This window comes from Protomyctophum parallelum (assembly GCF_964188405.1).
Source record: "Protomyctophum parallelum genome assembly, chromosome: 14".
Lineage (NCBI taxonomy): Eukaryota > Metazoa > Chordata > Actinopteri > Myctophiformes > Myctophidae > Protomyctophum > Protomyctophum parallelum.
This window is the reverse complement of record NC_139709.1, coordinates 23,057,951-23,082,138: the sequence shown is the minus strand read 5'-3', so window position 1 is coordinate 23,082,138 and position 24,188 is coordinate 23,057,951. Positions and strand designations below refer to the sequence as shown.

The 24,188-nt window shown below is 39.9% G+C and overlaps 2 protein-coding genes across 4 annotated transcripts; both read left to right on the top strand.

Annotated features, from left to right (window-relative positions):
- Positions 1 to 5,533: 5,533 nt before the first annotated feature.
- On the top strand, positions 5,534 to 11,898 carry LOC310870086 (DNA polymerase delta subunit 3-like). Of its 3 annotated transcripts, none has more exons than XM_083781120.1 (12): positions 5,534 to 5,656; positions 5,944 to 5,999; positions 7,477 to 7,576; positions 7,697 to 7,736; positions 7,868 to 8,000; positions 8,394 to 8,649; positions 8,769 to 8,841; positions 9,425 to 9,581; positions 10,129 to 10,238; positions 10,420 to 10,511; positions 10,698 to 10,776; positions 11,114 to 11,898. In XM_083781120.1, the coding sequence occupies exons 1-12, from the start codon at positions 5,600 to 5,602 to the stop codon at positions 11,320 to 11,322; spliced, it is 1,362 nt and encodes a 453-aa protein (XP_083637246.1). In that variant the 5' UTR covers positions 5,534 to 5,599; the 3' UTR covers positions 11,323 to 11,898. The 3 variants fall into 3 exon arrangements, with proteins under 3 accessions (XP_083637246.1, XP_083637245.1, XP_083637247.1); XM_083781119.1 differs by having other exon boundaries at positions 10,695 to 10,776; XM_083781121.1 differs by having other exon boundaries at positions 10,670 to 10,776; positions 11,114 to 11,253.
- Positions 11,899 to 16,842: 4,944 nt separating this feature from the next.
- On the top strand, positions 16,843 to 23,159 carry LOC310870816 (DNA polymerase delta subunit 3-like). Its single transcript, XM_083782136.1, has 12 exons — positions 16,843 to 16,965; positions 17,196 to 17,251; positions 18,699 to 18,798; positions 18,919 to 18,958; positions 19,143 to 19,275; positions 19,669 to 19,924; positions 20,044 to 20,116; positions 20,700 to 20,856; positions 21,390 to 21,499; positions 21,681 to 21,772; positions 21,956 to 22,037; positions 22,375 to 23,159. The coding sequence occupies exons 1-12, from the start codon at positions 16,909 to 16,911 to the stop codon at positions 22,581 to 22,583; spliced, it is 1,365 nt and encodes a 454-aa protein (XP_083638262.1). The 5' UTR covers positions 16,843 to 16,908; the 3' UTR covers positions 22,584 to 23,159.
- Positions 23,160 to 24,188: the final 1,029 nt, after the last annotated feature.

Genomic DNA, 24,188 nt, shown 5'->3' with positions numbered 1-24,188 from the left:
TATTGCATTATCCTTGAAGACACAACCCACCATTTCTAAAATGAACATTATTCCTATCTGTCCCTGACTCACGTTTGGGCCTTCAACTGCTTTAAGCTACATTGGCCTATACTTGAGTCCTTGGAGTCCAGTCCACACAGTTTTAACCAGATGTCTCATTGGCATTCATTAGAGACGTTAGTGAAGGCCGACTTCACAATATGCTTGCTTGTGTTTACGATTTCCACATCAGACACATTATCTCAGATACTGCTGTTTTATCCCAGTGATACCCCCAAGAGTTTCAGGTATACGGCCCATTCAGACAGACGTGTGTGTGTGTGTGTGTGTGTGTGTGTGTGTGTGTGTGTGTGTCCGTGCCTGCCTGCCTGCCTACGTGCGTGTGTGCGTGTGGGGATTTTGCACGTTTCTGTTCCTTTGCTGACCTTTATTTACCCATGCAGTCCCGCTGAGATGCAACTAAACAAGAACAGGGTCATTTGCACCAGAATTAAAGGGATATTTCTCAGCATTTCTCCTGTGTGATGAAGCCTTTCTCTTTCTTGCAGTGGTCTGACCTGTCTCATTTACATGCAGATCAGGTGTAATGGACCGGGGTCGCCTCGACAGCAGAGCTGGCAGATGAAGAACAGCAGATTCAATGTAAATATTGTATGGGGCCCTCTGTGTACTGAAACACACGTAGAACAAAGCTGAATTAATCATGTAATTTACACAGTGACAGCGGAGGGACAGCCTTATTCTATGTAGTCATCGTCCCATAGTTAGGATTCAAATGTACTGTTAGGCATACTAAAAAGGCCAGCCGATGTGTGAGGTGGTAATGTCAGTCTGTTTTGTTTTTTTTTGTTTTTTTGTTTTTGTCTTGGTGCTATGTGCTCTGTGTTGTTTTTGATGTTTGATGTGGGTGTTGAACTGTTGAACAGATTGTGAAGACAAATATCCTTCGGGACAATAAAGATTATTATTATTAGTCTGTGGAGGCGGAGGAGAAGATTGATTTTTTTTTCCTTAAAGGCTTGCACAGAAATGTTTGGGAAATTGTCATCAATTCTTGAGTCATTTGTTTTTCAGGAAGTATTGAGAGACAGACACACAGCCAGAGTCTCACTAGGCTTCCCTGAGACTCACCCAGAATTAATTAGCTACTCCTTCAGCATGTTAAAAAGGTTCCTGTGTCCTTCAGGATGTGGGGAAATACTGAGTTTTGGGTGTAAAATTGGTTGTTTATATTAAAAAATGCAACTGCAAGCCTATTTGATGTAGTAAGACTGTCACTCAAAAATATCTCAATCTTAATAGAAAATCGGCAAGCAACAGGTAAATGTAATTAGGCTTAAAGTATTACCCTTAGATAATACTTGATTACTTGTTATCTATTCAAAATGTTACTTTTTACATCTGTGCACATCACTGATGATGATGCTGTGATGATGTGTTAGGGTGAGACGTGAGTCGCTTACCACTGCAGCGTGTCATGTTGTAGTTTTCGGTGGTCACCTTATCACATAAAACTGGAGTATTAATAGGCCTTAAGAAACCGACAATCATCGGATCACAAAAGCTACCTCAACCAGTGGTTGACCTGTGTATTACTTAAGGAGCCAATATATTAAATAATGAACGACTCCTTCATTGAATTCCTTCTATATGGCTCTGGCTGTCATATCTAACCCACTTTGGTTAGATGTTCTGACAGGGTCATGGACTGGTGTCATGAATTATCCTTTTAGTATTCAAGACAGTGATCCAATTGAGGAAACAGATAAAAATACACTATTTAGACGTGGCTATATAAAATATATAAATAAAGCCCCTTCAGCACCCACAGCAACTGCAGCAACCTATAGCGCTATTGGCCCGGTTTCCCAAAGGACACCTCTTACACCATGGTGTAAGAGGTGTCCTTTCTAGTCTAGGTTGTACACTGTATTACACCATGGTGTAAGAGGTATGGTGTTGCACATGCTCAGTTGCCCTCTAGGCCGCACATGAAGCCTGTGAACATAGACATTCCGTGCATAGATGTGCAATAGTAGGGCCCCAGGCCTCAGGTCTACCATTCTGAAATTTAATTTAATAATATTTGGACTGCTGGACAGCTGACAGTAGGCTCTCTTCACTCTTAAAATGTAATTCAATTTAATTTCTTTGATGCTGAAGTAGGCCTTAATTTCAAAGTTTTTATATTTAAATGAGATGAAGAAAGTCACCACTCGCACCACACATTTGTGACATTTCTCTGCGAATGGTTTTAATACTGCCACATGTCGACAGGTGTGTGTAGGGCTGTAGGCTAAAGAGCCTTTAGGGAAACAGGTTTGTGTATTCATGCAGGAGGCCTTACGTGCGCATACCTCTTACACCATGGTGTAATATACTACTCCAATGTGAAGCTGTTGGTGTTATTTAATTTTACCCCCTAGACTATAATGATGCATTTGGAAGGTCTTCATGCTACTGTAATTTAATTATGAGCTACCCAAATTACAATTCATACCCAATTGCCCACAGCAGGTGAACAGAAATACTATTTCATTTATTTTTTCCCCTCTTTTTTACTCTATTACAATTTGTCATGTACTGTACCTGTGGAGAACTGGAGATACAACATGGCCTTGTCTATTTCTCATTACTATCCAGCTGGTGTACCCCCTCCCCCCCTCTCTCTCTCCATGCTTCTTAAAAATTCTGTAAATTTAACGTTTAATCACTTGTCTTAAACCCTATAGTGTACCTATTCTGGACATAATACAGTACGTGAACATTCCAACGTAAATTCTCCATTCATATTGTCAATGGGAATTTAAGCTAGCGTCCCTCAAAAATGAGGGTGCCAAACTGCTATAGGATGGATCCCTGGGGGACCCCGGTCAACAAAGTATATACTGTAGGGTTTAAGTGGTTAATAAAATGCACTGGATTTATAGCAGCAGGTGAAACATGAGGAGCAGCAGGCGAGGAGACACGCCAGTATTGTGTTTTATTAGGAAGTGGATCTGATAGTACTCATTCCCTATAATCCCTATAAACTAATGATAGATTTGGAAAGGAAGACTGTGCTTCATTTCTGGGCATCTGCTCTCATCTCTGTCCAGGCAGCTCATTAAAATAAATATCCCAAATCAACATTCATATTGGCTGTGGTCTCATGCACTATTAACTGGTGATGAGAGAGAGAGAAAAAGATAGGGAGTGAGAAGGCAAGAAGTGGAGGCAAAAAAGAATGGAACCAGAGAAATATTATATAATATTTATTATAATATAATATAATAAATAGAATACCAAATATAATATTTATTATAATATAATATAATAAATAAACCAAATGTTCCTCGGGCTAGAACGAAAAAAAGAAAGAAAGAAAGAAAAGGTCTGATTGGAGCCCTGAGGATGATGTGAAAGTGATGATAGTGAGAAGAAAAAGCGAGAAGTGCTTTCATTTATTTTGTCCTGTGTCCTCCAGTGAGACATTTTTCCGATGGGTTTTGGCTCTCCGCCAGTCCAGCAGCCATGTATCCCCCCTCTCCTCCAGGACTCTTCTATTCTTTTTTTTTTTTTTTTAAGATATTTTTTTGCGGCTTACGCCTTTATTGATTTTTTAAGGGATAGAAAGTAGGCTGACAGGAAACGGGAGAGAGATGGGGGGATGACATGCGGTAAAGGCCGTGTCGGGTCCGGGAGTCGAACCCGCGGCACACCGCGACTGGATCACCAGTCCGGTGCCCAGACCGTTACGCTACGGCCTGGGCCAGGACTCTTCTATTCTGTGGCATGGGGACCGATGGGGAGATGGAGGAAGAACCTTCTCTCTTAATAATCAATACCGTTTAGAGGGGAGCCGCTGTTTAGCCCGTCAACCCAGCATCACCGGATGCAGCCCTCTGTGTCTCCATAGGCGCTCAACAAACATTCAGGTCCGATGGGGGTGTTGGTGAACTTTTGAACCTGATAGCCTGTTTTAATTCCAAAGCAGCTCATTCAGAATTGAACAGTCCCAAGGGATGGGATGGGACAGAATCATTCCGCTGCAGTGTGTGAGATGAAATCCTCAATGTAAATGAACACTATGAGTGTCTTTACTAAAAGGGGGCATAAGGCCTCGGCCAGGAAGACAGACAGCGAGCAAATTAGAGAAAATGAGAATTGAGCCTGAAGTGATGTGTAGTGCTGAACAAGTGTATGAGACTGTGTATTAAAAGAGGGTGACTGCGATATGAAAAAGAAAGAAAAAAAAACCCTGTCACAGCACTTTGGACTCTTGAGGTGTGGAGCTGACGGTGCTTTCTGTACGCTGTCTGGAATCTCACATTTGTCAGTCTGAGACTCTGAGTCATAGGTCTACAGGTTATTGCTGCCTTGCAGGCTGCTAGTTCTGCTTAACAGCATCATCAATCTATAAGTGTTGACATATTTTTGTATAGTTAATGAGTTAGAACTGGTGCCCATAGCCATGGGCCTGTGCCCTGTGGTGGTTCTTATCAGTCTCTCGAATGTGTTCTTTACACAGGCCACAATGTTTTAGAAAAAGCTAAATTGATGAATTGTTGTTTACTTGAGAAAAAAAAAACACTTTAACACATGGGCAACCCTAGCCATGGTTCATGACTCTCGTATTCATACGAGAGTCATGAAGAAACTTCACCCTGTTTTTGGCGAACGCTGCATTTACAAGATTTCCGTATATATAAACATTCAGATTTCAAATATAAAGTACTCACAATTTGTTCCACGGGTGTTAATTAGTAGCAGCTCCAGCGATTAGAATTTCTGCATCCCGCGTTGTTTAATAAAAAGCATTTTTATCCGAGGTGTTATTTTGCCATTGGCTTTCAACTACGCGCCCCTATCGGTCGGGAGGAGGGTGGCACTCGGTGTGTTCGATATAGGTACGCTGACCGCCCTGCCAATACAGACTAATAGGCGAGTGCGCTCCCGGTGTGCAACTGAATTTCCCAAACGAATCCCGTTTGAAAAAAGTAGCCGGGGAGCTCGGACAAAAATGCTTTTTATTAAACAACGCGGGATGCAGCAATTCTAATCGCTGGAGCTGCTACTAACTAACACCCGTGGAACAAATTGTGAGTACTTTATATTTGAAATCTGAATGTTTATATATACGGAAATCTTGTAAATGCAGCGAGCGCCAAAAACAGGGCAAAGTTTCTGCATGACTGTCATGATAATCATCATGGCAGTCATGTTTCAGGGCTAGGGCAACCCAGGCAACTCATTTGTCTTGTAATTGTTAGTTGACAACTACAAACTACTACATGTAGATTTGAACCAGTTTGATGTGAGATTAGAGCTGGGCCAACCTAAAAAACAGAATCAGAGGGATTAGAGAACAAAATATTCTTGATTGGCTATTTGGCTCAGAGGTGAGTGTGTAGCACTAGCACAGTGGAAGACACAGTGGACTTGTGTTCCTGTTTCTTACCACTAGATGGCAGCAGTGCCACACAAACAATGGGTCCCCTTCTCATCGGAAACAGAGGAGTACACGTTTGTTTGACCGGAAGTAAATAAAGCGCTTCACTGTATTCCCGCGCAGTTATTATAGAAGCAACTGTTCTCCTGCTGTCAATAAGGAAACGCAATGGACGAACTTTATTTAGATAATATTGACGAGTTTGTGAACGACCACAACAAGATAGTAAGTGGAATCTGACGCCCTATTTTTCTTCTAAAGCTATTGTTTACATGTTATAATTAATTTACTGATGCTGCTCTGCATGCTAAGTAATGTCAACATTTCAGCTTCAGCGAGGTGTCATTATCGCCCTCGTTATTCAAGAAACTGAATAATAGTTTACATTGGATTGAACAAATTTTAAATACTGTGATACGTGTGATTAGCTTGTGTTCTGTATTTACAAGCTAACTTGGTGTAAATAATCCAGCTAATTTTTAAGAGTAGCTAATTCTGTATGGACCTAACAGGTGACCTACAAATGGCTGAGTCTCACTCTTGGGGTCCATGTCAACACAGCTAAACAGTGAGTATACACTGATATACATGATGTGTGAAAACAACAGTCAACAGATACAGATTAATACTAAAACAAATAACTGTGCGTGTGTGTGTGTGTGTGTGTGTGTGTGTGTGTGTGTGTGTGTGTGTGTGTGTGTGTGTGTGTGTGTGTGTGTGTGTGTGTGTGTGTGCTGACTGGAATCTTTTAACTTCAAGGTATATAATATTCTCTAATAACCGACACCTACTGTATGTTACATAGCCTTAAAGGCACAGTAGCCCTGAAACATGACATGACAACATGTCATAATCTACAAGTGTCAGGTTTGTGAACTATGGCTAAGTGCACAGATACTGAAGACATAAGCGAGTGTGATTGACTTTAATGATCCTAAACCTCGTAGACAAACCAGACGACCCTCTCGTAGACCCCCATAACTCTGAGAGTGTATACATGGGTCTGGGGTCCATTTGATTCCAGTTGTGCACTTAAGAGTTACAGACCTTTAAGGGTCCATTTGGAACAGCCTCAAGGAACCCTGAGGGTCCCTGGACCACACTTTACGGTCTATATTGTCTGTCATTGAGAGGTTCTCAGATAGGGCTGTCTACTAGTACTACAACTACTTGTATATCTGCTGTTTTTAGTTAGTGTTTACAAATGTATGACCATTTTTCAACATGGAAATGATTATGCAAAATTATTGCGATTATTATATAATTATTGTGACGGGCCTAACCACACCACTTTCAGTGGAATTGAGTTGCTAGGGAACAGCTTGGGTCCAAGTGTATTTACTGGCAGCTACTGATATTCACCAACATTACAACAGGAAATAAACTTGGAGTGAACTTTAAAGTTTTATTAAAGGGATGTACAGAATATTCGGCCAAATAGTGGCAAATAATTGTATTTGGTTTATTTTAGAGCCGAAACCGAATGGTCAAAGAACTTGGGTTACCTTTCGTAGCCTACTGTTTTGTTGTGATGACGTGATCAAAATGTAATCATGTCTTTTGCCATTATTATGTAACTCTACAACAAAGGTACAGCCATACCAAAACTAGTATTCGGTTTTCGGCCAACTGTTTCCTATATTCGGTTTCGGCCAAGAATTTCCCATTCGGTGCATCCCTAGAAAAGGTCCACATGATTATAATAAAATATAATATTTATACTGATACTGCAGAATGTATTTCACCACTTATGGAGTAAACAACATTAGCGTTAAACAAATTACCAGTGTATTTTCCTCAGCTAGTTCTGACTCTGCATTGTGCTTGGCTGGTTTTGCGCCAATGTCTCATCAGCACTTCCTTGTCTGAACTCTGAACATACACACTTTCTTATAATTTACTAATTAAGAAATAAACTTGCTGATCTAGTAATGATTGCTTTCTAATTATAAATGTTAATAAACTGTGTACTGTATATTATCAGTCATATTTCTATTGCTTTAATATTCCAGAATAAATGTTGAAAATCTTTGTATTTATTCCAGAATGCTTTACCATTACCTGGAGCACAAGAGAAAAGAAAGCTCTGGACCACTTCATGCTACATATCTTGTGTCCGGGAAATTGGTTGAAAATGGCCTCACGGTAAGGAATGGCATAAAGGAACTCCTAATGATTCCTTCTGATCTAGTTTTCATCCTGCTTTGACAAGTGTGGAGTGATCATATTTTGTCTCATGGTCGCTGTTTGTCTTTGTTTTGTCAGTGTCACAAGGTGTCAGTGGTACGAGAAGACCAGCTGGAAGGTGAGTTTAGGATGCTCCTATAGGTGGCCGCCCGTGCCACGTTTTGTTTCTTAGATTAGTTTTTCTATTGCGACAAATTCTTAGAATGAAATATGTATATAGAATATTAGACTTACAAGTGTCTTTTGCAGATGCCTTGGCGAAGATGAGCATGACTGTTAGTGTCCATGTGTACAGTGTCCAGAAAGCTTACCTGAAGGACAGTGGTCCTCTGTACAGTGTTGACTATGATGCTGTGAAAGACAATATGAAGAACTGCAGCAAGTATGCCTCCTATATTCTGTCTGGCAGTATATCCCCATATTTAATTACTTAGTTTTTTTCCACAAATGATTAATGAATGCCATATTTTATCACTAAAGTAGCGAAAAGAGTCGACCTGTGAGCTCACAATGTATTGCAACGTTGTGAGTTTGTAGGTCTTATTTTCCTCTTTTTACATACAATTTATATATTTTTCTCCCCATTTATAACACGCCCAAAATAGTGACACCGGTGGTTAACAAACCAAAAAGTACATAAGCAACGATATGCTTTTGTGCATACAGTACATAGATGAAAAATTTTACTGATTTTTTTTTTTTAAGTTATTTTGTTTTCCCTTTGTATGACGAGTAAAACCCTATTCCTATTTGGTGACACTGTATGTGTTTCCAGGTACAGTGCTATCCAGTGTGCCAGTGCGGTGCCCATGTCTAGAGCAGAGGTGCAGCAGACTCAGGATGTGATGCAGGCGTCTACTATAGAGCCTCAATGTGTCAAACCCACTGTGAATGGCCATGCTAGCGTGACCTCCAAACCTACCACAAAGCCACCTAAAGGCATCATGGGAATGTTTGCCACTAAGCCTGCCACCAAGAAGCAGGAAGCTAGCAAAGAGATCAAGCCAGAGCCCAAAGAAGAGGCACCTGTGGTATGTTTTCATTAGTGATGGGCATTCTGGGAGCTGGATCCTTTGACTCTGGTTACCTTGATTAATTTGATCCTTTGTTATGAAGAATTCGATGTAATGCTTTCACTTGTTTATTCTAGGATGAGGCCCCCAAAAGCAAACCAGCAGGAAAGACCAATACTATAAGCAACTTCTTTGGGAACCAAGCAGCAAGTGAGTGTTCAAAACTGCAGTCCTTCACACTAACCTACCTGACCTCACTGTCTTTAAGGGTCGTCCAAACCAAGAAAGATGACAATAAGTGTATATCATTAAAAAAAACATTGTCATAACTCAAATGGATGGTGGAGTCCACACCACAACTATAACGGCAACGACCAATGTTATTTGGATCACTTTCAGACAGATTTGATGAACGCTTACACTGGTGTTGTGTTGATAACATTTATAGAATGTTATCTTTTGATCAGTGTGGATTCTCACATCAGTATTGTTATAGTTCTCTTTGTAGTTTCATTGTTGGGCTGGATGGCCCTTTACTCTCAACCTGCACTAAACTGCTTTAGTCGTACAATATTAACTGTTAGTAATTGCCACTTGGTTTAACCTTTTCTTTATTTTCATAGATTTATTTGCTTTTCGTCATCAGTGAAATCTTACAGAATAAACCTTTGTCAGCAGATAAATCAATATCAAAACAATAAAATAATCAGTTGTGTCAGGTAAACACTGAATTCAAAGTAATTTTAAATGAGGTCACAATGTTTTCTAAATAACGTGTGTCCTGGCCCGGCAGAGAGACCTGAGAAGACTGAGAAGAAGGAAGAGAAAAAGGAAGACGAGGTCCAGCCAGCATCTTCAGAGGAGCCGAGACCTTCCCCATCACGGCCTGAGGACAAACAGATCGATGTGCCACAGGAACAAACCAAGGACACCAAGAAAGAGATTAGGAGGTGTGTGTGTGTGAATGGTAAATGGTGCATTTATATAGCGCCTTCCAAGGCGCTTTACAGAGATTGTGCATTACATTCACCCATTCACACACCGATGGCAGCGGAAACCATGCAAGGCACCAACTAGCACATCGGGAGCAATTAGGGGTTCAGTGTCTTGCTCAAGGACACTTCGACAGTAACTCTGGGGGAGCCCGGGTTCGAACTGGCAACCTTACGGTTACCATCCAGGCACTCTACCCCTGAGCCACTGCCGCCGTGTGTGTGTGTGTGTGTGTGTGTGTGTGTGTGTGTGTGTGTGTGTGTGTGTGTGTGTGTGTGTGTGTGTGTGTGTGTGTGTGTGTGTGTGTGTGTGTGTGTGTGTGTGTGTGTGTGTGTGTGTGTGTGTGTGTGTGTGTCATGTGATTTTAATGCAAAGTGTCTGAGTATTAAGTTATGAAGCACTATACTACATCGTTTTAGTATTGTGTAAAATATTTTGCTCAAATATGGGTAAATTAACACTTTAGTGTGATTTTTTTTTATTCCTTATTTTGATCCTCTGAAGTAAAACCAAACGCATACAAGAATCTGACAGCGAAGAAGACAAAATGGATAAGAAGAGACGACGCAGAATTAAAAGGCCTGTGTCAGACAGTAGTGATGAGGAGGAGGAAGGTGAGTCTTCTGGATCCTTTGTTCTTTAAATCTTCTAGTCTAGACAGTCAACATGTTGGGTGAAAATGGACAAAAAAAATAGCTAATCTGCTATTTTTGCTATTTGTCATAAAACAAAGTGTACCTGTCCTGTATAGGGCCTAAATGGTTAATGTTAAATAATGGTGTTTCGCTACCACAGTGATTCCAGATTCTCCACAGCCACAGAAAAAGAGGGAGCCATCACCATGTCCTGAAAATGACGTGAAGGAGGAATCACTTTCACATGCAAATGTAAGCAGACTGTATTGACCATGTTCTGGCGGAAACCATTTTGCTCTTGCGTCACGTTTGCAGTTCGCACTGGGTTTGTGTCGTTTTCGACTATGGTCAATGACAGCATGTAGATTTACTTAGTATCATGATATTTTACCAAAATGTTTCTCCTTCAGCATGTTTATATTTGCATTTCCACAGCAGCAGCATTCCGATGGGAAAAGGAGGAAGAGGAGGCGAGTCTTGAAATCTCGTACTTTCGTGGATGAAGATGGGTGCATGGGTAGGTGCATCAGCCTCCATAAAAGCAACATACGCAATTTTTATATTTAATTTTAATATACCAGTTCTCTCAAATTCAAAACTGTATAGGATCTAATCATCTCTACTAGTTCCTGTGACTGCAGCCATGAAATACAGTAAAGAACAAGCCTAACGGAATTCAATTCTTGTACTGTACATGGTCAAATAAAAGATCTTTAACAGATGTTAACGAGGCAATAACAAGAGGTTTCATAGGTCATACATGCTTATGTTTTTACTTTTTGTTGATAAAAGTAAAGAAACGGGTAAAGGTTTGGTGCTGAATATTGAATCCAGATGTGTTCTGCTGCCCATAGTAACAGAGAAAGGCTACGAGAGCGAGTCGTACTCTGAGACTGAAGAGGAGGCTCCTTCCAGCAAAGTGGCATCGAAGCATCCCATCCAGGCTAAACTACCAACGAGCAAGAAAGACGATGACAAGAAAAAGAAAGAAAAGAAAAGCACTGCGAATGCAAGCAAAGCAACTAAGCAAGCTTCAATTATGGGATTCTTCCAAAAGAAATGATGGAATATGGAGTGTGGAGGAAGGAGAAATAACAAATACTTAAGCCTGAAAATCCACAGTTCCACACATTTATTGGATGGCTTCAATACACTTGAAAGTTCTGCTGGTTTATTTGTTGTGTGACTTTAGTAATAACCTTTTCATCTTGGACTCCAGTTTGAATATCCACAGTTTCATTTGAATACATGGTGGTTGAGTAAAAAAAAAGAACCCTTTGGGGATACACCATTTTCATTTGACAACAGCACAGAGCAGACAGGTTTCTGACCTTTTGTCTCCTAATTACTAAAGGTATTGTTTCAGCCTAATGAATACCTTTGCTATGATTGACTGTTTGTCGTGTCAATCCAACAGACAGATGTCTTGGCAATGCTTATTCAAAAGATGGTTGTAAACTCCTTAACAATTAGTTAATTTTAAAACTAATAGGATTCATCCTATAACTACTTTGAGGCATAAAGAATGCGAGGACATCAAATGTGCTACTTCAGGGAGTTTAGGTCTTGAGTCTTGTATCTGCCCACGTCTTGTCTTTTTGTGAAAACACTGCTCAGATTAAATACATTAAAGTTGTTTATTTTTCTCACTAAAGGGCTTCTAATTTATTCTATGATTTCCATAGAGCCTTACACAGCTAGACCTGTGAATTACTAGCAATGAATAGATGTGGTGATGTAGTAAAGGACCTAATTATGTGTGACCAGATAAACTACTGGCTTGTATAACCTCATTTTATATAATATATCAGAAACTGCAGAATGTGAGGGCAGCTACAGTGGCATGCGAAAACCTTGAAGTTGTGTAGGGTATGCAGGTCAAGAAATCATCCGTAGACATTTTATTCAGGATAACCTACAGTATTTAAAAATATATATTTGTTTTAAAAAGCCACCCATTATCCATAAACTTATATGCTGTTTTTTTATATTTAGAAAAAAACCTTTTAAAATAGTTCAACTAGCTGATCTTGTAGGTTGGCTATTTCAAATGTTTTTTCAATATAGTAAACATGGCAAATAAGTTTAGGGGTAAGGGTGCTTTTAGTTTATATTAATTTATATTTAAGTACATTCTAGATGGGCCTAGACATACTGTAGTACTGGTACTACAGGCTTTCTCTCTTTGCTTCAGGCAGTTTGAATGTTTGTCAATGTGCAACAATTAAAAAGGAACTCGCACATATTCTGTAATCACAACCAACGGCTACGAGGGACACTGAGTAGAGAAAGAAGACGAGAGATAAACAAAACTATTATTGAAGGCAGAGGACAGTGGGCGAGTAAAACCGGGTATATTCTGGTTGTTGCAGGAAATGTGGTTGGACTGGGAAATGTGTGGAGATTCCCATACCGTTGTTGTTACAAGAATGGTGGAGGTGAATATGATTAATTCATAATCTATATTTCATGTATATGAACTCATGACAAGAATTGCATTGTGAGTTGGGATCCATTGGATTTTTCTTTTGAATTATCAATACTATTATAGCTATATATTTTGATGGTTTTGGAAATGTATGTCTGGATTATGTGTGTGCCATTTACCATTTTCTACATAGGAGCCTTTCTGTTGCCATGGTCTGTTAGCAGTGGTTTATGGGATCCCTCTCTTCCTGCTGGAGAATGTGATTGGTCAGTACACCCAAGAAGGAATGGTCACCTGCTGGACAAAGATTTGTCCATTGGCAAAGGGTAAGAATTTTAAGGCAAAAAAAACCACACACACACATATATATATTTTTAATTTAATTATCCCACGATTTTGCAACCCAACAGGGGAGAGTTTCCCCGGCCATGGAAGGAACACGTTATTCCGACCAGTTCCTTTCCCCTCCATCAGGCGCCCCGGCTGGCCAGGGGGAGGTAGTTTAGTGACCAGGATTACTGCATGTTTTTTGTGAGGGTACCTACCCTAGAGGACACGGGGAGAACATGCAAACTACACACAGAAAGGCCCATATATATATATATATATATACACACACACACACACACCGGTAATTGCATTATACATTATTACTTAATATAAGGGAAATGTTTTATTACCGTATTACTACACGTCACTCACTTCATGGCTTGAATAAATTCTGCTTATCATTTCATTTTGTGAAGCAATGTGTATTTGGAAATTGGAAATGATAACTTTTGAATCTGCACCCTGCACCAGGAATTGGATATGGACATCTGCTGATAAAACTTTATGACTTCATCTCTATTGTAATCCAGGCTTGGGCTCTCCTCTATCTGATATTCTCCTTCAAATCCCAGCTCTCCTGGGCCAGCTGTGAATACCCCTGGAACACAGGTAAAGGCTTAAAGGTTACATTGTGGACTTCATTTTAATGAGTGCCGCACCTGTAGCTCAACTGAGCTGTGCGTGTGTGTGTGTGTGCATGCATGTGTGCGCGTGCGAGAGAGAGAGAGAGAGACACTGGTGGTTTCCTGTAATTCTTCATCTAGACACTAGATGGTGTTAAATGACTCCCACCTTTTGCACATAAATCATATTTGAGTATTTTAATGTAGTTATTGTTTGTTTAAATTAAAACAATACATTTGTTCTAACTTCTGTTACAGTTTTAGCATCAGACACTTTTTTGTCTTTTATCCGTCTTGTGTTATAAAGCTGACTCTGTACCCGTTGGGCACTGGCCTACTTTAGTACTTGGACCGATGCAAGTTGAAAATGCAAACCACGTTTAAATGACCTTTTAGTTACATTTAGAATTAATCATACACATCCCGAAATTACAAATAATAATTTCATTTTATTTTCTCTAATAATCCACACAGCTAGCTGTGTAGATCAGATTTGGCATTCCCAGTCTCCAAATCTGACAACAAACTCAACCTTGTTAACCAATGCCACCTCTGCTGTAGGGTTTAAGTGGTTAATAAAATGCACTGGATTTATAGCAGCAGGTGAAACATGAGGAGCAGCAGGCGAGGAGACACGCCAGTATTGTGTTTTATTAGGAAGTGGATCTGATAGTACTCATTCCCTATAATCCCTATAAACTAATGATAGATTTGGAAAGGAAGACTGTGCTTCATTTCTGGGCATCTGCTCTCATCTCTGTCCAGGCAGCTCATTAAAATAAATATCCCAAATCAACATTCATATTGGCTGTGGTCTCATGCACTATTAACTGGTGATGAGAGAGAGAGAGAAAAAGATAGGGAGTGAGAAGGCAAGAAGTGGAGGCAAAAAAGAATGGAACCAGAGAAATATTATATAATATTTATTATAATATAATATAATAAATAGAATACCAAATATAATATTTATTATAATATAATATAATAAATAAACCAAATGTTCCTCGGGCTAGAACGAAAAAAAGAAAGAAAGAAAGAAAAGGTCTGATTGGAGCCCTGAGGATGATGTGAAAGTGATGATAGTGAGAAGAAAAAGCGAGAAGTGCTTTCATTTATTTTGTCCTGTGTCCTCCAGTGAGACATTTTTCCGATGGGTTTTGGCTCTCCGCCAGTCCAGCAGCCATGTATCCCCCCTCTCCTCCAGGACTCTTCTATTCTTTTTTTTTTTTTTTTAAGATATTTTTTTGCGGCTTACGCCTTTATTGATTTTTTAAGGGATAGAAAGTAGGCTGACAGGAAACGGGAGAGAGATGGGGGGATGACATGCGGTAAAGGCCGTGTCGGGTCCGGGAGTCGAACCCGCGGCACACCGCGACTGGATCACCAGTCCGGTGCCCAGACCGTTACGCTACGGCCTGGGCCAGGACTCTTCTATTCTGTGGCATGGGGACCGATGGGGAGATGGAGGAAGAACCTTCTCTCTTAATAATCAATACCGTTTAGAGGGGAGCCGCTGTTTAGCCCGTCAACCCAGCATCACCGGATGCAGCCCTCTGTGTCTCCATAGGCGCTCAACAAACATTCAGGTCCGATGGGGGTGTTGGTGAACTTTTGAACCTGATAGCCTGTTTTAATTCCAAAGCAGCTCATTCAGAATTGAACAGTCCCAAGGGATGGGATGGGACAGAATCATTCCGCTGCAGTGTGTGAGATGAAATCCTCAATGTAAATGAACACTATGAGTGTCTTTACTAAAAGGGGGCATAAGGCCTCGGCCAGGAAGACAGACAGCGAGCAAATTAGAGAAAATGAGAATTGAGCCTGAAGTGATGTGTAGTGCTGAACAAGTGTATGAGACTGTGTATTAAAAGAGGGTGACTGCGATATGAAAAAGAAAGAAAAAAAAACCCTGTCACAGCACTTTGGACTCTTGAGGTGTGGAGCTGACGGTGCTTTCTGTACGCTGTCTGGAATCTCACATTTGTCAGTCTGAGACTCTGAGTCATAGGTCTACAGGTTATTGCTGCCTTGCAGGCTGCTAGTTCTGCTTAACAGCATCATCAATCTATAAGTGTTGACATATTTTTGTATAGTTAATGAGTTAGAACTGGTGCCCATAGCCATGGGCCTGTGCCCTGTGGTGGTTCTTATCAGTCTCTCGAATGTGTTCTTTACACAGGCCACAATGTTTTAGAAAAAGCTAAATTGATGAATTGTTGTTTACTTGAGAAAAAAAAAACACTTTAACACATGGGCAACCCTAGCCATGGTTCATGACTCTCGTATTCATACGAGAGTCATGAAGAAACTTCACCCTGTTTTTGGCGAACGCTGCATTTACAAGATTTCCGTATATATAAACATTCAGATTTCAAATATAAAGTACTCACAATTTGTTCCACGGGTGTTAATTAGTAGCAGCTCCAGCGATTAGAATTTCTGCATCCCGCGTTGTTTAATAAAAAGCATTTTTATCCGAGGTGTTATTTTGCCATTGGCTTTCAACTACGCGCCCCTATCGGTCGGGAGGAGGGTGGCACTCGGTGTGTTCGATATAGGTACGCTGACCGCCCTGCCAATACAGACTAATAGGCGAGTGCGCTCCCGGTGTGCAACTGAATTTCCCAAACGAATCCCGTTTGAAAAAAGTAGCCGGGGAGCTCGGACAAAAATGCTTTTTATTAAACAACGCGGGATGCAGCAATTCTAATCGCTGGAGCTGCTACTAACTAACACCCGTGGAACAAATTGTGAGTACTTTATATTTGAAATCTGAATGTTTATATATACGGAAATCTTGTAAATGCAGCGAGCGCCAAAAACAGGGCAAAGTTTCTGCATGACTGTCATGATAATCATCATGGCAGTCATGTTTCAGGGCTAGGGCAACCCAGGCAACTCATTTGTCTTGTAATTGTTAGTTGACAACTACAAACTACTACATGTAGATTTGAACCAGTTTGATGTGAGATTAGAGCTGGGCCAACCTAAAAAACAGAATCAGAGGGATTAGAGAACAAAATATTCTTGATTGGCTATTTGGCTCAGAGGTGAGTGTGTAGCACTAGCACAGTGGAAGACACAGTGGACTTGTGTTCCTGTTTCTTACCACTAGATGGCAGCAGTGCCACACAAACAATGGGTCCCCTTCTCATCGGAAACAGAGGAGTACACGTTTGTTTGACCGGAAGTAAATAAAGCGCTTCACTGTATTCCCGCGCAGTTATTATAGAAGCAACTGTTCTCCTGCTGTCAATAAGGAAACGCAATGGACGAACTTTATTTAGATAATATTGACGAGTTTGTGAACGACCACAACAAGATAGTAAGTGGAATCTGACGCCCTATTTTTCTTCTAAAGCTATTGTTTACATGTTATAATTAATTTACTGATGCTGCTCTGCATGCTAAGTAATGTCAACATTTCAGCTTCAGCGAGGTGTCATTATCGCCCTCGTTATTCAAGAAACTGAATAATAGTTTACATTGGATTGAACAAATTTTAAATACTGTGATACGTGTGATTAGCTTGTGTTCTGTATATGGACCTAACAGGTGACCTACAAATGGCTGAGTCTCACTCTTGGGGTCCATGTCAACACAGCTAAACAGTGAGTATACACTGATATACATGATGTGTGAAAACAACAGTCAACAGATACAGATTAATACTAAAACAAATAACTGTGTGTGTGTGTGTGTGTGTGTGTGTGTGTGTGTGTGTGTGTGTGTGTGTGTGTGTGTGTGCTGACTGGAATCTTTTAACTTCAAGGTATATAATATTCTCTAATAACCGACACCTACTGTATGTTACATAGCCTTAAAGGCACAGTAGCCCTGAAACATGACATGACAACATGTCATAATCTACAAGTGTCAGGTTTGTGAACTATGGCTAAGTGCACAGATACTGAAGACATAAGCGAGTGTGATTGACTTTAATGATCCTAAACCTCGTAGACAAACCAGACGACCCTCTCGTAGACCCCCATAACTCTGAGAGTGTATACATGGGTCTGGGGTCCATTTGATTCCAGTTGTGCACTTAAGAGTTACAGACCTTTAAGGGTCCATTTGGAACAGCCTCAAGGAACCCTGAGGGTCCCTGGACCACACTTTACGGTCTATATTGTCTGTCATTGAGAGGTTCTCAGATAGGGCTGTCTACTAGTACTACAACTACTTGTATATCTGCTGTTTTTAGTTAGTGTTTACAAATGTATGACCATTTTTCAACATGGAAATGATTATGCAAAATTATTGCGATTATTATATAATTATTGTGACGGGCCTAACCACACCACTTTCAGTGGAATTGAGTTGCTAGGGAACAGCTTGGGTCCAAGTGTATTTACTGGCAGCTACTGATATTCACCAACATTACAACAGGAAATAAACTTGGAGTGAACTTTAAAGTTTTATTAAAGGGATGTACAGAATATTCGGCCAAATAGTGGCAAATAATTGTATTTGGTTTATTTTAGAGCCGAAACCGAATGGTCAAAGAACTTGGGTTACCTTTCGTAGCCTACTGTTTTGTTGTGATGACGTGATCAAAATGTAATCATGTCTTTTGCCATTATTATGTAACTCTACAACAAAGGTACAGCCATACCAAAACTAGTATTCGGTTTTCGGCCAACTGTTTCCTATATTCGGTTTCGGCCAAGAATTTCCCATTCGGTGCATCCCTAGAAAAGGTCCACATGATTATAATAAAATATAATATTTATACTGATACTGCAGAATGTATTTCACCACTTATGGAGTAAACAACATTAGCGTTAAACAAATTACCAGTGTATTTTCCTCAGCTAGTTCTGACTCTGCATTGTGCTTGGCTGGTTTTGCGCCAATGTCTCATCAGCACTTCCTTGTCTGAACTCTGAACATACACACTTTCTTATAATTTACTAATTAAGAAATAAACTTGCTGATCTAGTAATGATTGCTTTCTAATTATAAATGTTAATAAACTGTGTACTGTATATTATCAGTCATATTTCTATTGCTTTAATATTCCAGAATAAATGTTGAAAATCTTTGTATTTATTCCAGAATGCTTTACCATTACCTGGAGCACAAGAGAAAAGAAAGCTCTGGACCACTTCATGCTACATATCTTGTGTCCGGGAAATTGGTTGAAAATGGCCTCACGGTAAGGAATGGCATAAAGGAACTCCTAATGATTCCTTCTGATCTAGTTTTCATCCTGCTTTGACAAGTGTGGAGTGATCATATTTTGTCTCATGGTCGCTGTTTGTCTTTGTTTTGTCAGTGTCACAAGGTGTCAGTGGTACGAGAAGACCAGCTGGAAGGTGAGTTTAGGATGCTCCTATAGGTGGCCGCCCGTGCCACGTTTTGTTTCTTAGATTAGTTTTTCTATTGCGACAAATTCTTAGAATGAAATATGTATATAGAATATTAGACTTACAAGTGTCTTTTGCAGATGCCTTGGCGAAGATGAGCATGACTGTTAGTGTCCATGTGTACAGTGTCCAGAAAGCTTACCTGAAGGACAGTGGACTGTTAGTGTCCATGTGTACAGTGTCCAGAAAGCTTACCTGAAGGACAGTGGTCCTCTGTACAGTGTTGACTATGATGCTGTGAAAGACAATATGAAGAACTGCAGCAAGTATGCCTCCTATATTCTGTCTGGCAGTATATCCCCATATTTAATTACTTAGTTTTTTTCCACAAATGATTAATGAATGCCATATTTTATCACTAAAGTAGCGAAAAGAGTCGACCTGTGAGCTCACAATGTATTGCAACGTTGTGAGTTTGTAGGTCTTATTTTCCTCTTTTTACATACAATTTATATATTTTTCTCCCCATTTATAACACGCCCAAAATAGTGACACCGGTGGTTAACAAACCAAAAAGTACATAAGCAACGATATGCTTTTGTGCATACAGTACATAGATGAAAAATTTTACTGATTTTTTTTTTTTAAGTTATTTTGTTTTCCCTTTGTATGACGAGTAAAACCCTATTCCTATTTGGTGACACTGTATGTGTTTCCAGGTACAGTGCTATCCAGTGTGCCAGTGCGGTGCCCATGTCTAGAGCAGAGGTGCAGCAGACTCAGGATGTGATGCAGGCGTCTACTATAGAGCCTCAATGTGTCAAACCCACTGTGAATGGCCATGCTAGCGTGACCTCCAAACCTACCACAAAGCCACCTAAAGGCATCATGGGAATGTTTGCCACTAAGCCTGCCACCAAGAAGCAGGAAGCTAGCAAAGAGATCAAGCCAGAGCCCAAAGAAGAGGCACCTGTGGTATGTTTTCATTAGTGATGGGCATTCTGGGAGCTGGATCCTTTGACTCTGGTTACCTTGATTAATTTGATCCTTTGTTATGAAGAATTCGATGTAATGCTTTCACTTGTTTATTCTAGGATGAGGCCCCCAAAAGCAAACCAGCAGGAAAGACCAATACTATAAGCAACTTCTTTGGGAACCAAGCAGCAAGTGAGTGTTCAAAACTGCAGTCCTTCACACTAACCTACCTGACCTCACTGTCTTTAAGGGTCGTCCAAACCAAGAAAGATGACAATAAGTGTATATCATTAAAAAAAACATTGTCATAACTCAAATGGATGGTGGAGTCCACACCACAACTATAACGGCAACGACCAATGTTATTTGGATCACTTTCAGACAGATTTGATGAACGCTTACACTGGTGTTGTGTTGATAACATTTATAGAATGTTATCTTTTGATCAGTGTGGATTCTCACATCAGTATTGTTATAGTTCTCTTTGTAGTTTCATTGTTGGGCTGGATGGCCCTTTACTCTCAACCTGCACTAAACTGCTTTAGTCGTACAATATTAACTGTTAGTAATTGCCACTTGGTTTAACCTTTTCTTTATTTTCATAGATTTATTTGCTTTTCGTCATCAGTGAAATCTTACAGAATAAACCTTTGTCAGCAGATAAATCAATATCAAAACAATAAAATAATCAGTTGTGTCAGGTAAACACTGAATTCAAAGTAATTTTAAATGAGGTCACAATGTTTTCTAAATAACGTGTGTCCTGGCCCGGCAGAGAGACCTGAGAAGACTGAGAAGAAGGAAGAGAAAAAGGAAGACGAGGTCCAGCCAGCATCTTCAGAGGAGCCGAGACCTTCCCCATCACGGCCTGAGGACAAACAGATCGATGTGCCACAGGAACAAACCAAGGACACCAAGAAAGAGATTAGGAGGTGTGTGTGTGTGAATGGTAAATGGTGCATTTATATAGCGCCTTCCAAGGCGCTTTACAGAGATTGTGCATTACATTCACCCATTCACACACCGATGGCAGCGGAAACCATGCAAGGCACCAACTAGCACATCGGGAGCAATTAGGGGTTCAGTGTCTTGCTCAAGGACACTTCGACAGTAACTCTGGGGGAGCCCGGGTTCGAACTGGCAACCTTACGGTTACCATCCAGGCACTCTACCCCTGAGCCACTGCCGCCGTGTGTGTGTGTGTGTGTGTGTGTGTGTGTGTGTGTGTGTGTGTGTGTGTGTGTGTGTGTGTGTGTGTGTGTGTGTGTGTGTGTGTGTGTGTGTGTGTGTGTGTGTGTGTGTGTGTGTGTGTGTGTCATGTGATTTTAATGCAAAGTGTCTGAGTATTAAGTTATGAAGCACTATACTACATCGTTTTAGTATTGTGTAAAATATTTTGCTCAAATATGGGTAAATTAACACTTTAGTGTGATTTTTTTTTATTCCTTATTTTGATCCTCTGAAGTAAAACCAAACGCATACAAGAATCTGACAGCGAAGAAGACAAAATGGATAAGAAGAGACGACGCAGAATTAAAAGGCCTGTGTCAGACAGTAGTGATGAGGAGGAGGAAGGTGAGTCTTCTGGATCCTTTGTTCTTTAAATCTTCTAGTCTAGACAGTCAACATGTTGGGTGAAAATGGACAAAAAAAATAGCTAATCTGCTATTTTTGCTATTTGTCATAAAACAAAGTGTACCTGTCCTGTATAGGGCCTAAATGGTTAATGTTAAATAATGGTGTTTCGCTACCACAGTGATTCCAGATTCTCCACAGCCACAGAAAAAGAGGGAGCCATCACCATGTCCTGAAAATGACGTGAAGGAGGAATCACTTTCACATGCAAATGTAAGCAGACTGTATTGACCATGTTCTGGCGGAAACCATTTTGCTCTTGCGTCACGTTTGCAGTTCGCACTGGGTTTGTGTCGTTTTCGACTATGGTCAATGACAGCATGTAGATTTACTTAGTATCATGATATTTTACCAAAATGTTTCTCCTTCAGCATGTTTATATTTGCATTTCCACAGCAGCAGCATTCCGATGGGAAAAGGAGGAAGAGGAGGCGAGTCTTGAAATCTCGTACTTTCGTGGATGAAGATGGGTGCATGGGTAGGTGCATCAGCCTCCATAAAAGCAACATACGCAATTTTTATATTTAATTTTAATATACCAGTTCTCTCAAATTCAAAACTGTATAGGATCTAATCATCTCTACTAGTTCCTGTGACTGCAGCCATGAAATACAGTAAAGAACAAGCCTAACGGAATTCAATTCTTGTACTGTACATGGTCAAATAAAATATCTTTAACAGATGTTAACGAGGCAATAACAAGAGGTTTCATAGGTCATACATGCTTATGTTTTTACTTTTTGTTGATAAAAGTAAAGAAACGGGTAAAGGTTTGGTGCTGAATATTGAATCCAGATGTGTTCTGCTGCCCATAGTAACAGAGAAAGGCTACGAGAGCGAGTCGTACTCTGAGACTGAAGAGGAGGCTCCTTCCAGCAAAGTGGCATCGAAGCATCCCATCCAGGCTAAACTACCAACGAGCAAGAAAGACGATGACAAGAAAAAGAAAGAAAAGAAAAGCACTGCGAATGCAAGCAAAGCAACTAAGCAAGCTTCAATTATGGGATTCTTCCAAAAGAAATGATGGAATATGGAGTGTGGAGGAAGGAGAAATAACAAATACTTAAGCCTGAAAATCCACAGTTCCACACATTTATTGGATGGCTTCAATACACTTGAAAGTTCTGCTGGTTTATTTGTTGTGTGACTTTAGTAATAACCTTTTCATCTTGGACTCCAGTTTGAATATCCACAGTTTCATTTGAATACATGGTGGTTGAGTAAAAAAAAAGAACCCTTTGGGGATACACCATTTTCATTTGACAACAGCACAGAGCAGACAGGTTTCTGACCTTTTGTCTCCTAATTACTAAAGGTATTGTTTCAGCCTAATGAATACCTTTGCTATGATTGACTGTTTGTCGTGTCAATCCAACAGACAGATGTCTTGGCAATGCTTATTCAAAAGATGGTTGTAAACTCCTTAACAATTAGTTAATTTTAAAACTAATAGGATTCATCCTATAACTACTTTGAGGCATAAAGAATGCGAGGACATCAAATGTGCTACTTCAGGGAGTTTAGGTCTTGAGTCTTGTATCTGCCCACGTCTTGTCTTTTTGTGAAAACACTGCTCAGATTAAATACATTAAAGTTGTTTATTTTTCTCACTAAAGGGCTTCTAATTTATTCTATGATTTCCATAGAGCCTTACACAGCTAGACCTGTGAATTACTAGCAATGAATAGATGTGGTGATGTAGTAAAGGACCTAATTATGTGTGACCAGATAAACTACTGGCTTGTATAACCTCATTTTATATAATATATCAGAAACTGCAGAATGTGAGGGCAGCTACAGTGGCATGCGAAAACCTTGAAGTTGTGTAGGGTATGCAGGTCAAGAAATCATCCGTAGACATTTTATTCAGGATAACCTACAGTATTTAAAAATATATATTTGTTTTAAAAAGCCACCCATTATCCATAAACTTATATGCTGTTTTTTTATATTTAGAAAAAAACCTTTTAAAATAGTTCAACTAGCTGATCTTGTAGGTTGGCTATTTCAAATGTTTTTTCAATATAGTAAACATGGCAAATAAGTTTAGGGGTAAGGGTGCTTTTAGTTTATATTAATTTATATTTAAGTACATTCTAGATGGGCCTAGACATACTGTAGTACTGGTACTACAGGCTTTCTCTCTTTGCTTCAGGCAGTTTGAATGTTTGTCAATGTGCAACAATTAAAAAGGAACTCGCACATATTCTGTAATCACAACCAACGGCTACGAGGGACACTGAGTAGAGAAAGAAGACGAGAGATAAACAAAACTATTATTGAAGGCAGAGGACAGTGGGCGAGTAAAACCGGGTATATTCTGGTTGTTGCAGGAAATGTGGTTGGACTGGGAAATGTGTGGAGATTCCCATACCGTTGTTGTTACAAGAATGGTGGAGGTGAATATGATTAATTCATAATCTATATTTCATGTATATGAACTCATGACAAGAATTGCATTGTGAGTTGGGATCCATTGGATTTTTCTTTTGAATTATCAATACTATTATAGCTATATATTTTGATGGTTTTGGAAATGTATGTCTGGATTATGTGTGTGCCATTTACCATTTTCTACATAGGAGCCTTTCTGTTGCCATGGTCTGTTAGCAGTGGTTTATGGGATCCC

Coding starts and splice junctions, on each gene's coding strand:
- LOC310870086 (XM_083781119.1), top strand. CDS start 5,600: ATGGACGAACTTTATTTAGATAATATTGACGAGTTTGTGAACGACCAC. Junction 8,001..8,393: donor AATATGAAGAACTGCAGCAA/GTATGCCTCCTA, acceptor ATGTGTTTCCAG/GTACAGTGCTATCCAGTGTG. Junction 8,650..8,768: donor CCAAAGAAGAGGCACCTGTG/GTATGTTTTCAT, acceptor TGTTTATTCTAG/GATGAGGCCCCCAAAAGCAA.
- LOC310870816 (XM_083782136.1), top strand. CDS start 16,909: ATGGACGAACTTTATTTAGATAATATTGACGAGTTTGTGAACGACCAC. Junction 20,117..20,699: donor CTTTGGGAACCAAGCAGCAA/GTGAGTGTTCAA, acceptor CTGGCCCGGCAG/AGAGACCTGAGAAGACTGAG. Junction 21,500..21,680: donor TAGTGATGAGGAGGAGGAAG/GTGAGTCTTCTG, acceptor TCGCTACCACAG/TGATTCCAGATTCTCCACAG.